The following is a 20,447-nucleotide window of genomic DNA, read 5'->3' as shown; positions in this document are numbered from 1 at the left end:
GGGCCCTGAGATGGGGCTGAGTCACTTCATCCAGGTTCCTGCATCCAAGGAAACCTAAGTGCTTGCATGTCTGCTAAGTTAGCCGTAACATATGAAAAGCTGAGAACCAGGAATTAAGAGATGGCTAAGGTATGTGCACAGTGAGTAAGTCTCAGGGTAAATAATCTGTTGTAACGGTTTGGAAATGAAGATGATCTCAGCAAAGAGGAAGGAGTAATTTGTTGCATTTGCTTTTTATGTCTCGATATCAAAGAATGGGGAAAGAACCATCACAAGTTATCACAGTTATATCTCATCTAAAGCCAGAAATTGCATTCTTGGGGTAAGGGAAGTACCAGGAAATACATTCTGAAGAGAAAAATGTAAAGAGAGGAAGGGCTCCATCTCAGAAAAACCTCCCTGGCAAGGAAGCCAAGGTAAGTAAGAGTGAACTGGTTAGAGCATTTAATAATGTTTGACTCCAAAAGACATAATACAGGAAACAAAGTGGTATGGCGTTGACCTTTTGGTTCCCATGGCTAAATACAGCCCCAACTCTGGCTGGCAAGCTGGCTCATGGGAGGCAGCATTTTGTGAGCCAGCCCCACAGGCTCCACAGAGACACCACAGGGAAAATCGGAGCAACAGCCAGAACATTAGATTGGAATCAGGTACATTTGTTTTCTCATTTTCACACTTCTCTTCTGTATTTTCCACATACTAATTAAAACATAGCTCTCCTCTATTAGACAATTTCTTTTCTTCTTTACGCTCACCTGGTGTTAAGCGTTGTTGAGCAGCTCTGACCAACACTAAACCACTGGACCTTGTTTCCACACACATAACAAATTCACACCTGGTTTTCTATAATCCAAATAGTTTGGGAATCCCTGGAGCTGCAGCGTGAAACCATTTTTTTCATTTGCTCTCTCACCCTCACAACAGAAACGTCTGTTTTCTGGCAGAGGGTCTCAGAACTGAACATAGCTAAACGATACTTTGGCTTTGTGATCTCCCTGTCTGTACCTCAACCCACGAGCTTTTTCACTGTATTTTGTCCCCCTGTGCTGCTGAGGAGGGCAGAAAGTGGCTGGGCGGGTGCCTGGCAGCTGGCTGAGGTCAATCCCCCACACCCTGTAAGCACTCCAATAAAGTAGTGGATTGACTCAGATATAAGGAAACTCTTCTCCATACAGCAGAGAGGTGCATCCCCTTATAAAGGTACAGGTGCCTGCTGCTGTGTTTGGTACTGAACTCCCCAGAGGCAGAGGATACATAAAGAGAAGTAAGAATATATTCTGTATTCCTCTCTCTGACTTTCCTCCACTGATGGAAGCATGGGCAGGTACATGTACGATGGATTGGAGGCTGAAGAAGGAAGGCTGGGGAAGAAGAGCCCTGTTCAGTCCCCAGATACAGGACAAGCTGGATTCTTTTCATAGCTTGACAATAATGCCTACCTTTTATGTGCCTAAGCAGTAAAATACACGTTTAATTCCTTCCCAAAAAAACACAGTTAAATTCAAGTAGCCTTGCAGAAGAGCCCCTAAAGACTCAAACTACTAAATTTGATGGGAGGGTTTTTTTGGCGATTTCAAAGAGTCCTTGATTCAGTCTCCAATGTAGACTGTTGGAGTTTAGTTCTTAAGATCAGGTACTTCAAAAGTACATTATAACTTGCAATAGAGAAATGCTGAAGAAATATTTATAGCTGTATATTCTTGGACTGATGAGTGAGCCTTCTGTAGAAATAAAAATTATCCAGGGGTAGGCAGGTAGAGATTTCCAGTACTGGAACTCTGTAGTCATCCAGCCTTTTCATGCTTTGACTTCCGTGAAAACAGTATACATTAATCTTACCTGTTTCAAGAGGCTCGTAAAAGAAAGGTCCTGAAATGAAATGAACTTGATGATTTAATCTAGGTACCAGATAATCTATATTTCTTCCAAGAGCTGAGAGGAAGTTGTGATGAAGAGCCATATCCATGGAAGAAAACATAATATACTGTAGTCCTCTCAAAGACTCTCTGTGACATGAGTGAACACCTAGTAAGTTATTGCCTAAATCTCTCGTCCTCCCTCCAGGAATGAAAGCCAAAGATGTTCAACAAAGTTCAGGATGGCAACACTCGTTATCTGAAGACTTCTATGATTCATTCTAAACCTCTGTTTGGCAGAGAGAAAAAGATGGACCCCAGCTCTAAGATAAGTAATGGATAAAGGTTTAAAATTATACCTTCAAGAAAGGCCTCAAGAGATCAGACATGCAGTTAACTCAGCAGATGTGATGCTCTAATGTACTGAAATCTTTCTATACAAGGAGACTGTGCTCCATGGTCAGATCAATGAAAGTTTCATGTTGCCCTGTGGAGCAATTTTTTAGCAGCTTTCAGGACAGAAATACCTTTCATTGAATAAAAGATTTCACTCACTTATTCCACTAACTAGAAAAACAATACATAATATCAAAGATAAAATTATCTGATTACTTCTAATGGCTTCAATAAATAAATATCAAAACATACCATGCCAAAAAAGATTTCAATACCTACCGCTACTTATTCCCTCAAATGCTTCCTGTAGGGATGATATATTTCCATTTTGATGCTACTAAAATGCTTCAGATACTTGTCGTTTTTTCCTCATTTTCTTGTTCTCATTTATTTTCTACCACATAAGCAATAAGGAGATAAAATGTCTTAAAATCCATTTCTCAGACATATTAACTGAAAAATGTATTCACTATCAGTTTTCTTTCCTGTACTACCCTTTGCTATTTCCCCAGTTTGTCTAAATGAACTAGATAAAACTCTAGATGCTGCCGGTTAAGTAAGACTGGCAGGGAGCTGGGACTCTCAAATTAATTCTGGTGGTTCTTGCAGACTGAATTATTCCTCTTCAGCTTGTCCAGACTGTTCCCTAGCACTCTGAGGTCCATTTGAAGCCAGCCCTTAAAGCAGCACTCCTGCCTCAGTTGTGACATTTCTTCTTCAAAGACCACAGCTTCAGTCTTTGTAGGGAACAGAAGCAATTAAATAGATGTGGCTCTGCCAGACTCTTGAGTAATGAGCATTTTACAAAGTGATTTCTAGTTGATACAATTTGCTAGATTCTACCATTTGTTTAATTGTATGAGCTTGCTTTCTTTTCTTCCTTGGGGCCAGCTGCTCTGATGGTTCAAAAAGCCAACCTTTGCTTTCACTGAAGAGAAATTATGTGCAGAAAAAAGAAGTATCAAAAGAACAGGTAGGCCAACATTAACCAACCACCTCAAATGCTGGGGAGCAGCTTCATCTGCTGCTCACAAGAAAAGATTTAGCCCCAATGCCGCCTGATGAACCTATTTACACTGTGCAACACTCCGAAACTCTTTCTGTGCTACGTATAGAGTAAAATTAAGGGCTGATTTGTAAAAGCACCAGTGGACTTGGTTTTATTATTTAGTGTTACTGCTCAAGACACCTGAAACATTAATCTTTATAAACATTAATCTAGGTATATTTTAATAAATATAGTCAATTTTATATTTAAACTCCTCTGTGGGTGTGGACACCTCATTAACTACTCCACCATCTCTTCATGGTACTGTTATGGTTACAGGCAGGTGTGAGGAAAGCCCTGGGGTCCCTGGTGAAAGGAACCCTTTCTCAGACTGGGCTGCCTGGCTGAACTAGCCACTCCGAAAGGACAAGGAACACAACTGGGTAACCCCAACTCAGTGACAGACAGTTTTAGAGTCATTTACATATTGCTGTTCTGGTTTTATTTGAAAGTGTTGTTATCAACAGCTCTTTTGTAGATCTTCCCATCCACTAACTGGGCTTATCAGCAGGGAGTACAGCATCGTACCAGTGTCTACATACTCCAGCACCGTTTCCTCTCTTTCCCACTAGCCATTATTTCAACAAGAAAAGTAGGCAGCAACCTTGGTCCTGTCGGTTGAAAAACTGGGAATGGTATGCGAAGAAACAGGAACATTTTTAAGAGGGCAACGGACATGAGAGGGGACATGACTGTGCAGGCAGCCAGTGGAGGAAATGCGAGTCCCTCAGCCTCCTGCAGTTTCCACTCAAGTTCAGTGAATCTTCTCTTTCTGCTCACAGATCCAAACCATGGTATTTAACCATCCCTCCCACACTGCTCCAGCATTCTTCCATAAGGCCCCTATGACCATCCTTTGCAAATCCTAGCTCTTCCCATCATCTCCAAAATCACAAGTAACAGTCTCTGTATTGTCATACAATGCCAGTCAAAAAGGAGAGGGGAGAAGGCGGTTGAGCTATGGGGAATATCTAAGCCAGCCAGGGGTGGAAAAGGTACAAAAAAAAAAAGTGTCAAGTCCCTGCTCAGAAACTGAGCCTACTGTGTGGTCAAAAAAAAAAAAGGTATGGCCAACAAGCAGAAACAGCTAAACAAATCTTACTCCTTACAGCTCTAATATGGAGTTAAAATCCTAGAAATGTGTCAAGATGCAGGAACAGTTCCCTAGTAAGAAGGGAGACTGGTGCTATTCCTGAAGAATACCATGGTCCCTTTAAGGGCAATTCTCAATTTATTATCTAGGTGTACAGGGCAAAAGGATGAAACAGGTGAACTTAAAATAAATTTGTCTTTGATGTTTGCAGCCACTGTTTCATCTGACCTCTTCCAAAATCCTTCACAAAACCACTAATGGAAATAAGGGCATAAGAATTGGAAAAAAAACCAAATCTGACTGTAGTTCTAGTAAGAACTGTACAATGCATATTTGCTTAAATACAAAGCAAAAAACCAATATGAGACTTCACAATTGCAACTCAGAGGAGGTCATCAATTAGTTCTTAGGAGATCTAATCAGGCTTTTATGCAAGCATTAACTGAAGCATCACCTAGGTCAAGATATTAAAAAGCAGTCATGATACTCAGCATCACCAGCACAGGTGAAATCTCAAACAGTCTCAAATAAGCTCATCAGTTTTATCAAGACATTGTGTTTCCTGAACAAAAAGGGAAAGCCAGCGTGGTGTCATAAGATGAATTCTTGGTGACGATATCAGCATAAGGCATCCCCATGCTACTGCTTCTCTTTCCTAATTCCAGAGCAAAGCATACAACTCCCTGAATTATTCTGTCACAAATATTTGCGTTGCCTTCATGTTAAGTGTGGGGAGCTTGATAGACCTAAAAGTAACTCACAAATCTTGCCCCACCTCAAAGAAGAAAACCTTATGGCATTTAACTCGTTCTATTTTAAGGAAATTACTGAGGGAAAGGAACATAGGGAGGAAACAAACTTGAGGCCATTTGAATCTGACTTATTGGCCAGACCTTTCTCCACTGTAGAAGAAAAGGCATACCTTAGATTTTTTCTAGTGACCCTCTTAATTCCAGAGGAACCTTAATGTACAATCAGCCTAATATGCTGAAACAATAATTGTATGCTGTGCACTAAAAACATTGAGGCAAGAGAAATATTTTTCTTCTCTACTCTGTACCTCCTATAGCATGTATGATATTAATATATTAGCTACCAGAAAAGAAAGGAATATGATTAAGCTGTAAGCTTGCAGAATATGCAGTGTTGTTTCTTTGTGTCTTGTGATTCATAACAAAATAATTTGGTATGTGCTTATTGAAGAGTCTTCATTCTGCAAGGACTAATCAAACCAACTTTGAAGAAAAACAAGAGGTTTATAAGGCAGCTTGATTCCTCCAAAGAAGGGATAAGCCCATTCCTGAACTGTAATCTGAAGAGAACAGGTTGACACAAAGTATCGATGTCACCAATGGGAAATGTGTCACCTGAGTTTAGCCATTCAGATTGAATTAAGAGGTAAAAGATGCCGCTTTATGAAAGTTGGTATATGCGAGTTCCCAAGAAATGACCAGGCTGAGGTCTTCACTGACAGTGGCACCTACTCCAATTTGGGAATCCAGGCTATGGCCTGCAGACTCAGGAAAGGGATGCTGCTTTCTCTCCTGGATAAGAAGCATTCCATGTGATCACAGATGATACCTGGGCAATTTGAATTTTAGTTTTGTGTAGAAAGAATAAATAAGCTTAACTGGTTTCTGCAGAGGTCACTTTCAAGCATTCTGAAAGAAGTAAAAATGATTTCTCAAGAACAGCAAAATCTTTTATTTCGTGTTTTTCAGAATTGTTGAGAACTAGCCATATCACTGCTCCCTATCGTTTATGTTCATCCCAGCATACACCATGTGGTATCTAGATATGCAAGCAAACCCCATCATCAGTGTGAATCAACAAAAACAAAACCCTACACTCATCATTATGTTTGTGAGCAACCTTGGACTAAGAGCATAACCTCACCTTATTGTTATACCTCTTTTCCTAATGGTAGTACATGTGAGAGCTGAAAAATTACTTGGTTGTTGCCATCACAGTAACTGCCTTATGGAAAACTAATGGAGAATAAAAATAAAGGGACTATATTTAAAAATAGATACACAGAATGGAGCTCTCAGAGTGGAACGACCAGAACAATCTTTGCACAACCCCATGGCACATGATACAAATAACCATGAGAACAAAACTACCAGCAGCAAATAAGAGTTTTAGAAAAATCAGGTAATTAATTTGATGTCTGATAATAAAATACAGGCTGTCAGTTTGATGAAGGCTGTGGCAAAGTTAACTTCAAAAGCTGCTTCAAATTCTGACACAAAAATATTAAACACAATTTTTCCTTTTTGTCTTCTTTACATAAGACAACTGTAACATGGGTAAAATATATAACAAAGTGCTGTAAAACATTAAGCACTATCTTGACTCCAGCTTTGGCTGTGGAACAGATTATTTTCTAGAATTATGTTAGTAATAAAAAAAAAAAAAAGTTCACATCCACAGAACCACAATGGGAATATTTTGGTTATTTCAGTTAGAAGTTGACAAATCCATTAAAGACTTAAAAAATGACATAACTGTGCATTTCAACCTCAGTGTCAAAAAATGTGACAATATACCAACATGTGAAATATATCCAGTCTGTGATAGTCAGTTGCAGCAACTAATGGAGCTACAAGTTGCCAGTAACTACCTGACAAAACAAGATATCCTGACTATTATCCTAGGTTTTGATTGTTCAGTAGATGGTATTATAAATGCCATGACATTCTAATCTACCATAGATTCAGATGTTTTAATATATATGGGAACCAAACCTAACAAAACTAATGAGGCAATTAACAAACTAATTCAACTGCTGAGAAACAAAAGTATAGAAACTATTGCTGCCTTGATATGCAGTCAAGCTTCTCGTTGCTCATAAAATTCTTATCTAACTGACACTGTAACACAGAACAAAACAGGCCATGGAGGATGCCATGTCAAGCTGGAAAAGAAGCCATAGCCAATGCCTTTCATCACCTAGTATATCCAAAGGTGTTTAAATCCATAGTTCACACTGCCTCCAAAACACAGTTCTTATTAAAGTGTCACTGATTTGAAAGAGAATATCCACCATTCACAAAGTTCTTGTCCAAGTTATCTCCCCCAGAAGTGCTGGGGTCATGGTCAATCTTGTCTACTGCCCTCCCTTTTGGATCAAATATGGTTCACCACCAATGAAAAAAATATTTCTTTCCCTTGTGGTACAAATCCTTGCAGGTCATCAAAGCTATTTTGCTGTCAGTTCTGGTTGCTTTTGCAAGATGCCATTATTTTGCCTGGTCTGTGCTGGGCAAACAGCCCCCGCACCAGTCCACAGAGACCACTCTGTATCCTCAGTACTTGATAACTCACTCCTATCTGCCCCAAGTCATAATGATATAACAACTTGAACAGCTGCTGTAGTAAACCTGACTCCCACATCCTTACCAGGATCCTTTTTGCTTGCCCTGCCCAGAGGTGCGCTGTACTTCTTAAAGCCGGGGGATGCAGATGGCAAAGTATGTCAGCATGAAGCCCCAGTGGAACTGCAACCACTGCCTGGGCTTGCTGTAGAGAATGCATTTGCCTGTGGGAATGGAGAAGGGCAAATTACAAGGGATACCCTTGCTACCTCTCCAAATTCCTGAAGAGATGCTTGCTGTAACACAGAATTGTCCGTATGTTAGAGGGGACCAATAAACCACTATTTTCTGCATCACTTCCTCTACTGCGACCCTGACAGTCCCGCTGCGCTCAGGTTTCTGTAACAGAGGCATTAATTTTCCTGGTTCCACCCAGTACTTTCTGGAGGTCCCCAGAACAGAGAATTGCAATTTGTTTGTTGAAGAAATACAAGGTGTAAAGACTTCCTACACACAAAATGCAAAGCAAACGTAGTCAAAACTTACTGAAACTATTTACAAACAAGCAGAACTTGCAAGTGAAGAGAAGAAGGGCGGGGAATGTTAAATGTTACGAGTGGCTGAGTGGGACCGGGTCACGGCTGGAATCCTGCTATGTCATACAGTGTTCCTTACAGTCTGTAAAACTCCCCTAAGTGCTCTTCAGGGCTGCACATGGGGTGGGTTTGCTCGTGAGGAAGGCATATGGAAGATGGACTGCAAGTCTGGTGCCACTGAAAAAGGAAGCAGCAGCACATGCTGAGGATGTGGTAAGGGCTACGACCCTGCCCTTCCTATTGCCTGGCTGAGCTCCTTACACAGAAATGCACACAGGCAGAGGTGGCTCACACTGCCAGTCAGCTCTGCTTTCTTCACCCTGGAGTAGAGTTCCCTCCGGGATAGCACCCATTTGCTCTACTGAACCTCCTTTCCCAGCTTTATGCTTTTGTCATCATCATCTTTACATTTCTTCATGTGCTGCGTGTGATTAATCTCTCCCCGGCCCTACAGGCAAGAAAATCCTTCCTTCCTGCTGCTCAAAGAGTTCCTGAGCAGCTTGTTGGAGAGGGCAAGCACAGTCTAACAACCCTGGGACATACTGGGGAAGGATGCTACAGTCGTACGGTTTGCTAGGGAAAAATCCATTCCCTTGTAGGCAGTTAGTTTGAGTGATGCAACACAGGTACGTATCAATCCACGTCAGTGACAGCACTTCATGCCTCCCAGGAAAAGCTCAACAAAATATGCCCTGATGTTTCTACTGTACACAATCTGTGTAGATATGCTATATCTACATATATACCTATATATACTAAAGCACCACTCTTCATAAGCATCAGCAGAGAAGCCTGCAACCCTGGGAAATGACCAAGGAACACCCTAGATATACTCAAGAGTTCAATTTTCTCAAACCTGAAGCACTATCTGAGGGTTGATGAGTGATCCATTTTTCAGGTTTGGGGGCTTTTTGGTGGAATGGTATGGATGGAGGTCCTTCCTACTTTCTCTGCACAAAACAAGTTTGTGATTTGGTCTGCATCTGCCGAAAAGGAGAAATGGAGGTGCAGTGGCTGGCTGGTTGGTATGACCATACACCAGGGATATAGCATGACTGTGTTCCAGGTTAAAGAAATTAAGATGAGACAGACTCTGCAAGGATTCCTGAGCTGCTGCAAGCCCAGGCAGTGGCCCATAGCAGCACCTAGCTGAGATGGGCTAGTCCAAGCCTTGGAAATGGAATTGTGGAGGCTGGGGCCAGGACTTGGCTACAGCAGTAAATTTTCTTGCTGATGAAGCACTCTAGACCTAGCAGCATACCCAGAAAAAAAGACATCATAAAAGAAAACCACAAGTTGGCCTAATTCAGGGTAAAAATGCAAGACATTCTTACAAATTTTCTAGCGAGTAATTTCTAAGTCATGCTACAGCATCCCTCTTACATCTGCAAGGAAAAAGGTCCAGCGGAGGCCATCACCCACCGCCTCGCTGGCAGTAGTAGGCAGAAGCCCTTCCATCAGTGAATGGCAATGCAACTTGGATTCCCACACACAGAGCACCACAGGCAGGTGTTCTGCTCTCTGTTTTGACCAGCCAGGGTGATACTGTGCAGGAGGATTACTACCTGTAGCAGGCAGTGCACGAGCCAATACCTAGCACCTAGACCTCCTCCAACTCCAAATTACTGTTGTTCTACCACTGCCCTAAGGACTGTGTGCAGTTCCAGCCAGCCACAGCCCCAGGCTCCTCCTGCCATCTCCCACTGTCCCCTTGGCTGCTGGGGGTACTGCAGTTAGCGCCCAGTGACAAGCGCCTTGCTGTTAAGAGTTCATAGCTCTGCCCTCATAGCTACAGCTCACAGATTCTTATCACCCTGAGCACAAAGTCTCTCTGAGCTCTGAAACAGTCAATAGTGACAGCTAATGCCCTGACCCGACCTTCTTAAGTCCCTTAGCCCTTGTATCCTAACCCACTGTCACACACACACACACACATATTAAATAATGCAGGGTCGTCCTGTGAACAATAACACACAGCTTATTGCCTACATCCACCGGAGAATACATAGTACTTGGAAACAGCAGGCATGCACAGTATGCCCTGTGTATGCCCACACCTCAGACAAAAAGTAGGAATAATCTCTTAGAGCTTGAAAGAATCTGGAGTCATCACTACTTACAGCAGAAACGCTTGGCAGTCCTCCTGAGCATCTTTCAAAATGCAACAGTACCTACACTGACCATAGTGGTTTCTCTCTTCCCAGCTTTCACATAAGTCTGTTTGCCCACACTTTGTGCATTTGTTGTTGCAGAGTCCTTGCAGAAAAGCCAGTTTTGGTGATTTTCCCCTTAATATTTAGTCATGTGTTGAAACATGGTTTTTTTCCTCACACCCATTTTGCCTTTTTGCACTTCTTGGAGGGAAGGGCTGGATGAGACAGGCCCCAAGACTCTGTGATGGGACAGTTCCAGTGGCCTTACACAACAGAAAAATCTATTGAGAACTGGATCATAACAACACGCATTTTCATTCCATAAGCTGTCAAACATTTTATGCCAGGAGCAGCTGTAACATTTTTAGAGCAACAATCAGGACACAGCATGAAATGTTCAACTGTGGCTCTCAGGATTTGGCCCTGCTCATCTTCCCAAGCAGCTGGCCATAGTTCCATAGGTCTCCCAACTGTTGTAGATTATTACTTTGGAAGCAGCACGCAATAAGGGCTCTCAGGAAGAAACACGTAACCAAATTGGACCTAACAGGTCTCAATTACGACCTAGATTTCAGCCAGCCAGGCACATCATCATTTTGCAGCTACTCATGTGGTGGACTTCACGGAGCCTAGAGCTTCATAAGCCAAAGCAGCAAGCTCTGAGTAGTATCACCCACCCTAATCATTTACACGGCTCCAGCTCTGACAGCAAAGCTCTCCTCCTAGCTAGTGTCCACAGAGAAGCTGCCAAATACTTGCCCTTGTATGCAACCCACACTGAGAGCAACGAAACAACACGCTTTGTCACACTAACTTGCAGAACAATGAGGGAAAATCCTTTCCTTTTGATATAAAGATCTTCTCTTCTGAGCAGAGGATGTGGAGATATACCTCCAGTCATGCAAAGAAAGCAAGGAAGTCCCACTTATACACAGATCTGGATTGCCTCCTGTATGCCTGTGATTCACAGATAATATACAATTAATATCTTATATTTCTCTTGAGGAAAGTCATAATGTTATCCTTCCTACAGTGAAGTGAAAGTTATGCCAGCGCTTGACATTTGTTAGCCTGCAAAAAATAATCGTGACACTTTTTTTAAAGTCAATACCGGCTGCACGCAGTTTCCCTTTTCATAAGGCAGAGATAAGCTCAGCATAAATCTCCATTAGTGGTGTCTTGCACATCCCTGAAATCCCAACTCCGGCAGTTGTACCAGACAGCACTCCTGTTGCAGCTCAGAGCTGGCAAAAACAGTAATCTCCACTGTTGCAATTTGTTCTGTATCTTTCATCTCAGCCACACCTGGGATATAATGAAAGAGTTATGCCTAGCCCATACCTATATTCTCTTTCATCACCAACAGCAAACAGCCCTGTGAGGATATATAGCTTTCCTGGTGATGCTGAGAGTCTTGCTATACCTCCGGCTGCTGCTGAAAAGGAAGAGCCTACACAGGCTGCGACACCGGCAGAAGACAATCCATGCTGCTATGCTGTGTGGTCGCAGAGGGCATCTGTCTCCATTTTTCCTGGACTTTCCACAGTGCTGACCCCAGAAGCGCTTGGCAGAGCCACAAAGGACAACTCTGACACTCACAGCCTAAAACACAGGTGCACCACAGCAAGCTCCACCAAAATGCAGTAATTCACATGCTGCTGCGTGCCCCACAACAGCAGCTCACTCTGCCAACGATGCAGGATGGCCCCAACAGGGCACTGTATAACTCATCACCAGCAGCGTGCAGGTACATCTAATTGCATGTGTGGCTGCACCAAATATCTCATAAATTGAATATGCCTGCTGAACTGCCTCTAGACGCTGATTGCTCAAGTGGTCAGGAACCAGGGACCAGAATCAAGTGGGTATTAGTGCTCCAAGAATTAATTTATTGTAAACATAAGCCATTATAAAGTTTAATTGCAGCACCACAGCGCTAGAATACAGCAGTCTGTAAACTCTCTTCTTTTGAAAGAACCCTAATGTCTACAATATAATGGGAGAATGAGGGGGTTTAAGTATGACTTTTAATACATGTTGTTATTATATAACATGTCACAAGCCTCTCAACTTGCTAGACAGGGTCTGAAATGGGTTTAAAAAAAATACGGACTGGTTGCAATTCTACCTGCACTACTCTGGCATGAGGGCTTTGACCAAAGGAAGAGGGACTGTTACAGTGCAACAAAATGGCAAGGGATTACAGGGGGTTGCGGCAGCTGCTTGTTGTTTAAGGAGCTGTCTTGAAAGTTATCACTTACATTGCTAAATCACTTTCTTACCTATCGTGAATGAATGTAAACCTCCAATTTTCTTTTGTTTGCCTAAGAATAATATTCTGAATTTGAACAGCATTTCAGCTGACAAATTTAAGACGTTCACGTTTATCATCAATGGGGAATAAGACTTACTTCTATAGCTGTTTGCGGCAGGCTAAGCTAAAGGAGAAAGCTAGCAAACAGGGAGAAAAAGGATACAATGGATAAATTTCAGGATTCACATCCAGTTTTCAACCTGACCATCAGCAGTAACAGTACCAGAACCTCCTGGGACCTTACACCAGTGACACAATAATCCTTACCATCCATAAAATGGAGCTTGGTAAGCTTTTGAAATTTATGGTTGGTCACAGCCCCAGGCTGGACTCAAGGAAATCCCTTCCAATTTTACATTCATGGGGATTACACGTACTACCCACACCTATGGAACAGTAAGGATGACACATTTCCAAAAGAGCTGGGAGTATATATTTTCTTAGAAGATGGACATTTACAATTTAAGATAATTTATAAAACTGTCTCCCGGGACCTGTCACGTAATCCAACCTCAAAAGTTGTGGCAGGCAGAGGTAGGTTTGGGACCTCCTGCCCCTTACTGTACCAAGAGCTTTTACCCCTGCACTGGGTACCTGCGAGGTCCACATGGGGAGCTCCCCGCTCCCCTGGCCACCTCCTGCAGCACCCTTAACCCCATCTCTGACTGTCTCGTGCCCTTCTCGATCGCTGTGGCCACCTCTGCACAGGCCGGGCTGGGACATCGCTGCCACAGCTACTTCTCCCCTTAGGATACCTCCCAAAATGCGTAGGAGCTATTTTCAGCTTCTGCCCCTCACCTCAATCATACTCCCATGGCAGAAAAACAGCAGTGGCAGCCAGACCTCATGGCAGGATTTGGCCAGGGCAGCGCAGTGGTGTGACCAGCACCCCTGTCTGCACAGCCACCTCTCATCTGGGGGCTAAATGTTGAGCATCTTTGACAACAGGTTCATGTCAGACCTCTGTTACTGGAAGACCGTATTCTTTACAGAACCTTTAGCCCGCCACGTTTTATTGCTAATAGCAACAAAGCAATATCTGTTCACACAAAATAAAGGTACTCCTATACTGCAAAAAAATAAAAAACAAAAAAACCCAACCCCTCAGATCTCAGAATAATTAGTATGTAGACATGGAAATTCTTAATAACATGTTAACTATTGTTGGGAAGATAATTTGTGGGAGTTCTCAAGCTCCCTGTCAGCACCACGTATCTGCTGGTTGGCATTGTTTAAAAGACAAAAAGTTTAAAGCCTTTCTGCACACCAGCCAATTTTTTATTCAATAAGTCAGCTAGTAGAGCCAAACTGAAAAACTTCTGCCATTTTATGCACCATGGAAACAAGAAACCTGTCAATCTGCAATTACCTATTCCACATCCATCTGAGATCAACTTTTACTGCAAAAGTATAGCCAAGAGGATTGGATCTACAGTCTGCATTTGTCCATGGGAGATGGACATAATTTATTTTTTGTTTCACTCCCAAATGAGTACGAATATTAAAACATAACTCAGATTGATGTCAAGGTGCATGTTAAATTGCATTACAGTCTAATAAAAACTATAAATTTTTCTCCTCATGTAATTGCTCACAGCAATGTCAACAAGAGGATATAAAAATATTCATAGTGTTCATCTGTAAGTAAATTCCACTGTGATAAAGCTGCACACTGATTTCCTAAGTGATCTCATATATTCAGATTTTCTTCTAGAGCTGAAATATTGCTTACTTGAGCCCTATGAAAGCTACTTATTTTTAACTACCTGTACTAATTTTGTATTTTTTCCCATAAATGAAAAACTGCCACTTTTTAAATTAGAGGTAATTTGTCTGATGGACTACTTTAGCCTGAAGGATTATTGTGAGAGTTTAATCCAGAGCTTTAGTACCTTTCAAATACTGATGCTTATTTGTGAAATTCTCAAAAATACATTTTAAAGTCCTCATACAGCAAGACCCTTAAATGTACTCATATGCTTAAGCATCATGTGCATCATATTATCCCATTCAGCAGGATTCCCCAAAGCCATACACAGTTTAAGTGCTTTTCTGTGACAGGTTTGAAACTCTCATGTTAATTAAGTGTGCTCCAAGCAGAATTAATGGTTACGACTGCCTACAGCGCTCATGGCAGCTACTAGGCTCTCTAAGCCTAAGCTTGGACTCCCAACTTTATTAAAAGAGAATGCACACTGACACGACATTTTCAGTACCTCCAGTACAGAATCCAGGCAGAGCCAGGTGACACAGAGAAGGGAGGTTCAGATTCCACCTCCAGACACGGGAGGATTTGGCAGGACAGGTGACGCAGGGGTAACTCTGCTTCTTTGCAAGAAGGTAGGAGTTGAATGGGATATGTAGCTAGCTCTTACCAAATGTAAATCCCTGATTTCACCAGCATGCCAGGCAGTTAAAGAGCATATATATATATATATGTATGATTGAACACACTGTTACTGTATTTACATAAGGCACTAAAACTGGGGGGGAAACTCTTTCCCATCTCCACTAACAACCTCCACATGACTGTTTAGTAAGTGGGGAAAAGAATCTGTGGGTCCTGATTATGTATTATTGCAGCTGTAACTCAAACGACCCAGAACAGCTACTAATCAATATACCAGAGAAAACCATCATTGAAGAATGGTTAGTGTCCATCTTCATAGGTCTTTGCACCACAGTCAGGTACCTTTCTGGAGGACATTTTTACCCAGAACTAGTTATTCGGTGTTATATGGATATAAGTGGGTGAAACAGGAGCTCAGACTATTTAATATACTTTCTTTTGGATTACAATTCATGACTTATTAATTGCATTTTAAAGATGCACTGACTGGCACAAAGAATACAGTCTTAGAAAAACTCTAATACTGATCAATTACATAACATTACCATAACGATATAGGAACACTGAGCGTTCTCTCCTTTATGTACTTTCATCTGATGTCTTAAATCCCAGCTGGAGAAAAATATGCCTTGTCTTCTGTCTAGTTCTACTTCAGGCACTACCGGTCTGACATTTTGCTTTCAGGTTCTAGTAAAATCAGTATTGAGATCAGAGATATTAAAACTTAGAAAATCTGACATGTTATGTCAAATTAAAAAGAAAGTATCTGAGAGCAAATGGAAGAACAGACTGAATTAAGTAGCAGAAAAAGGGAAAGAAACCACACAATAGGAGGGAAGATACGAACAAATACACAGAAGAGAACGAATAAGCAGAGTCTAGCTTAATCAGATGGGTATAAAGAAAAAGCATTAAATAAAGTTGAAAGCACAAATGTAGGATACAAATTCATACATAAAACATGTAACTACAGATAGTATGGGCATGATCCCATTAACACTTCCGCACATACAAGCCTTTATTCACAAGATTTGCATAAGTTAGAGGGTAATACACATGTGAGTAACATGATGTACAAGAGGTTGCAGGATTTGGCCTTTCACCATTTTTCCTTGAGTACATCATGCACATCTGTAAATCATTTAAGTGGGCATTTAACTTTGAAGCAGACAAAACTTGAAAATAATAGGACCCAAGGGAAACCTTTACCATGAAAGCTGGTGGAACTGCAGCTCTACAAAGAACTGAAAGGAATACCCTAAAGACTAATTATTTGACAATACCACTAATTTATTGTTCTGTTTGAAGCATAATAAAGTTGCATTTTGCATAGATGTGGAATGCTCCTCAGAAGAAAGCATGATTTATGAGAATCGGGGAATCCTAATTAACCCTCTAACTGCTATCTGCAAGTCTAACAGCAACTCTGAAATGGGTGTAAGCGACTTAACTCTCATGGGATTGCTTCCGCAGTTTAATGAGATGCTGACTGTTAGGTTACCTCAACTGTGTTTATAATAATGAGACACCTTTACAGGGCAACAAGCAACTGGTCTGCCTAATAACATGCTATGATTCTCATGAGTGAGGTGCCTTGTCTGTGTGATACAGGTTATTGTCCTCATTTTACAGATAGGAAACCACAGCCCAGTATGTCACTTTCCATGATCCATTGGGAAGTCTGGTGAGGCCAGGAATGGTGTTTATGGGTCAAGGTTATTTAGGATTACAGCGAAACTTTTCTTTAGAGGATGACACCTGATACTCTATTGAGAACAGTGTTTTACAGGGTTAAAAACCATCAAGTGTAAAAAAAAAAATCTGTCTTCAGAAATACAGTAATTAAACTTCTTACAAAGTATTCTCACTTTGAAAGTACAAAAACAACATCAAAAGCCATTAATCAAACAATCAAAAACCCACAACTTCCCCTCTCTGAGAGTTTCTGCCTATGGATTGACAAAATGGTTCAAAATCTCAGTATCATACATACAGGTGCCCAAAATATATGGAGTCAGAACTTCCCAATATTACTATTATCCTGCCAGAACACCAGATTCCCTCTTCTCAGATGGTCTGGCAGGCTTCTAGGCTGTTATCCTACCATCTCTATCACAGCGCCAGCCCTGTGCCTCAGCTTCATTTGCAAAACTGGGAAGATGCAAAAAGTAGGCTTTCACAAAACTAAACAAAAATGAAAAACAATATAAAAGATATTATACTTTCAGAATAATCCTCACTGATGCTACATCAGTCTGACCTCTTAATTTCTGTAAAATATCTGTACTGTGAAGTCCATGCTAGAAATACTTCTACCAAAATCACTCATTCAGCACCATCCACAGCAACTATTTATACAGGACTTTTCTACAGACTATGTTAGATTTTTCCTAAATAGTACAAAATAATCCATTATTTAGATTATTTCAAATACAACATCCAGAATTTGCAAACTACTACAACACACACGAGTTTACTTACAGAAAGGATGGATTTTAGGAGCCACAATATTGCGAGTTTTACAGAAAGGACATTTTCCTTGAAACCATACCCAAATATCCCTGCAGAAGGAATTACCTTTAGCCTGTAAAACACAATTTCTGGCAACACTCCCTGAAGTAGAACATGCTTGCCTCTAAAAATAAGGCACGGTGCTATCAGCAGCAGAGATTATTTTTTCCTGGCGGCGAGAGCTCGATGCATCCAGACAGGCCTCCAAGCGGCGATGACCAACTGTCCCCAGGATGCTGCTGCCCTGGAAGCCACCCTGTGCCGTGAGGAGGCCGCCATCCGCGCCCAGGCAGCCTGCCTGGCGGTAACACAGCCGTACGGCTGCCAGCACCCGTGGCCACCTCCCGCGGGTGGCACCGGCCACGGGTGACATGGCAGCGGGCAGGTGGCACGGGTGGCAGGGAGCGCAGGGGAGCAGCCCCTCGCCCTGAGGGAGGCCAGGCCTGAGGCGGGGACAGGGAGCCCGGGGAGCACCCCTCGCCCCTCAGGGAGGCCAGGCCTGAGGCGGGGACAGGGAGCCCGGGGTGCACCCCTGGCCCTGAGGGAGGCCAGGCCTGAGGCGGGGACAGGGAGCCCGGGGTGCACCCCTGGCCCTGAGGGGAGGCCAGGCCTGAGGCGGGGACAGGGAGCCGGGGGAGCACCCTTCGCCCCTCAGGGAGGCCAGGCCTGAGGCGGGGGCGGCAGTGCGGCCACCCTGGAAGGTCTGGGGGGGCAGGGGGTGTATTTCTACGTGTGTGTAAATATACCTGTACATGCGCCCGTGTGTATACACACGCACAAGTACAGGCATATGTCTGTGTCTCCGTGCGTGTCCTTGTGCCACCCGGCACCAGCGCCCGGCAGCCGGGCCCCGCCAGCCGCAGTCTCTCCCGCCGCCCGCGGCCGGCCCGGCCCCTCTCGGCTGGCGCCCGGCGCGGCCCTCCCGCACACCCCGCAGGGCGGCAGGCCCCGGCCCCGGCGCGGCCTTACCCTCGCCGTTCCCCGCCTGCTCCGCCATGCCAGCGGCCCTGCGCTGTCGCCATGGCGACGCGGGCCTGGCCGGGCCCTCTCCTCCCGCCGCCGCGGCTGCCCGGGAGCGCCGAGGTGCCCGCCGGGCCGGGCCGGGCCGGGCTGGAGCCGCTGCCGCCCTCCGCCGCCCTCCTCCGCCCCGGGGGGGCCTTCACCGGCCGCCTTCGCTGCCTGCTGGGGTACAGAGCGAATGAGAGGGGCCGGAGGCGCTGCGCGCCGGCCTCCTGCGCCGCACCGGGCCCGGAGCCACGGCCGCGGCCCCCAGGGCGCCGATCAGGGTCGGGATTTGGATCCCGGTGCAGAGGCCCAGGGCGCCGATCAGGCCCAGAGTCTGGATCGCGGTGCAGAGGCCCAGCCCCGGCCCAAGGCCCCACGCCTCCCCGCCACTGTGCTAGAGAGATGGAAAACATGACTGAATCCCACACCTGGGCTGCAAGGGGGCACCGCTGGGCATCACTGGGCACTCCCGGGTGTCACTGGGCACTTCTGGGTGTCACTGGGTACTACTGGGCACCGCTGGGCATCACTGGGCATCGCTGGGCATCACTAGGCACTAGTGGGCACCACTGGGTGTCACTGGGTGCTCCTGTGTGTCACTGGGCACCACTGGGCATCACTGGCACTGCTGGGCACTGCTGGATACCGCTGCCCTTGCAGCCCCGCTCCCAGCTGAGGCCCTTCCACCTGCCACTGCATGGTATTTTCTCTTAAAAATAAGAGTTTCCCAGCAATTGCAGAGATTTCTGTGTATCTGAGCTTTAGAAAGTGAAAGAACATTTTATTCTAAATACGATCATGCCGAAACAGCTAAAATATTCTGTCTTTGCGATATTAAATAAAACTGTGGTTTAAATTTAGCTGTGTGTTTTAGCAGACACGTTTGCGATGCCTGGTTCTTCTGACTCTAAAACAACTGTGAAAGTAGAGAAAATATAAATATTAATATTCCAGCAAGATGCAACCATATATTCATAGAAAATAAATATTTATGAAATTCCTAGAACTAAAACCTCGTCCTCGCCACAGCAGGTGTTTGTTTGTCAGATGTTAAATTTTTGCAAAGCCCGTGTGGATGATGACTCCTCGCGTGCTCATCTCCACCTCTCAAGCAAACAGTTACAGTGTGCTCAGTATTCATGGAAGCCTGAAACTTCAAAAACCAAACTGAACCCAAATAGGGTTTCTTTGCTTTAAAAGAATCACTTTTTTTATAACATTTTAACATTTGCTGCTTGCCTTTCAGCCACTTATTGTGGGGTTTTATTGAATGAGGCTCAGTGTAAAGAGGGTGTAATAGATACCCAAGAGAACACACTATTACTTTGTTGGGAAAACAGCTGACTATGCTCTCTAACAAAGCTGATCCCTCTAAAAGGTTATCTACAGTCTTGAAGAGTTTATTAAGCTAACTAAATATTTCAGATTACGTGTTGGACGACAGAAGTCACATAGATTTGCTTCCTCTCAAATTGGTAACAGAAGTTTTGGTGAAAACAGCATGGCAGCCAAAGTTAGAGGATGCAGCAGCAGGAGCAGCACAAGGAAAGGCCCTTACCTTTTGGTCTTACAGGGGTCCCATTTCTTATTTCCTCAAACCCACCGCCCCCACCGCCCCCCCAGAAGACCTTTGTCTTTCCTGTTTATAGATCTATGGTGGTGGATCAGATCCACGTGTTTGAAACTGAAGAAAAGTGAGAAATACGTTGTTTTGGTAAGGACAGAGCTTTCTTACCTCTTCCCTACCCAAAATGTGGAATTTCATGTTCTTGAATATTGTGCCCAGCATTAGATTTCTTACATCATTT

General features: G+C 43.6%; 1 protein-coding gene across 2 annotated transcripts in view; it reads right to left on the bottom strand.

Annotated features, from left to right (window-relative positions):
- EFCAB2 (EF-hand calcium binding domain 2) overlaps positions 1-19,386 on the bottom strand; it is a 32,252-nt gene extending 12,866 nt beyond the window's left edge. Inside the window, exons 1-2 of one of the 2 annotated variants that reach the window (XR_008822660.1) lie at positions 18,604-19,386; positions 7,796-7,934 (exon numbers count right to left, since the gene is read on the bottom strand). Coding sequence is in view for 1 of the 2 variants with exons in the window: in XM_056344167.1 (XP_056200142.1) it covers positions 18,604-18,631 (28 nt within the window). In the remaining variant the exon portion in view is untranslated. The remainder of the gene's footprint in view (positions 1-7,795; positions 7,935-18,603) is intronic. The other variant, XM_056344167.1, reaches the window with a different exon arrangement.
- Positions 19,387-20,447: the final 1,061 nt, after the last annotated feature.

Source organism: Falco biarmicus, chromosome 6 (assembly GCF_023638135.1).
Source record: "Falco biarmicus isolate bFalBia1 chromosome 6, bFalBia1.pri, whole genome shotgun sequence".
Lineage (NCBI taxonomy): Eukaryota > Metazoa > Chordata > Aves > Falconiformes > Falconidae > Falco > Falco biarmicus.
This window is presented reverse-complemented; position numbering and strand designations above follow the sequence as displayed.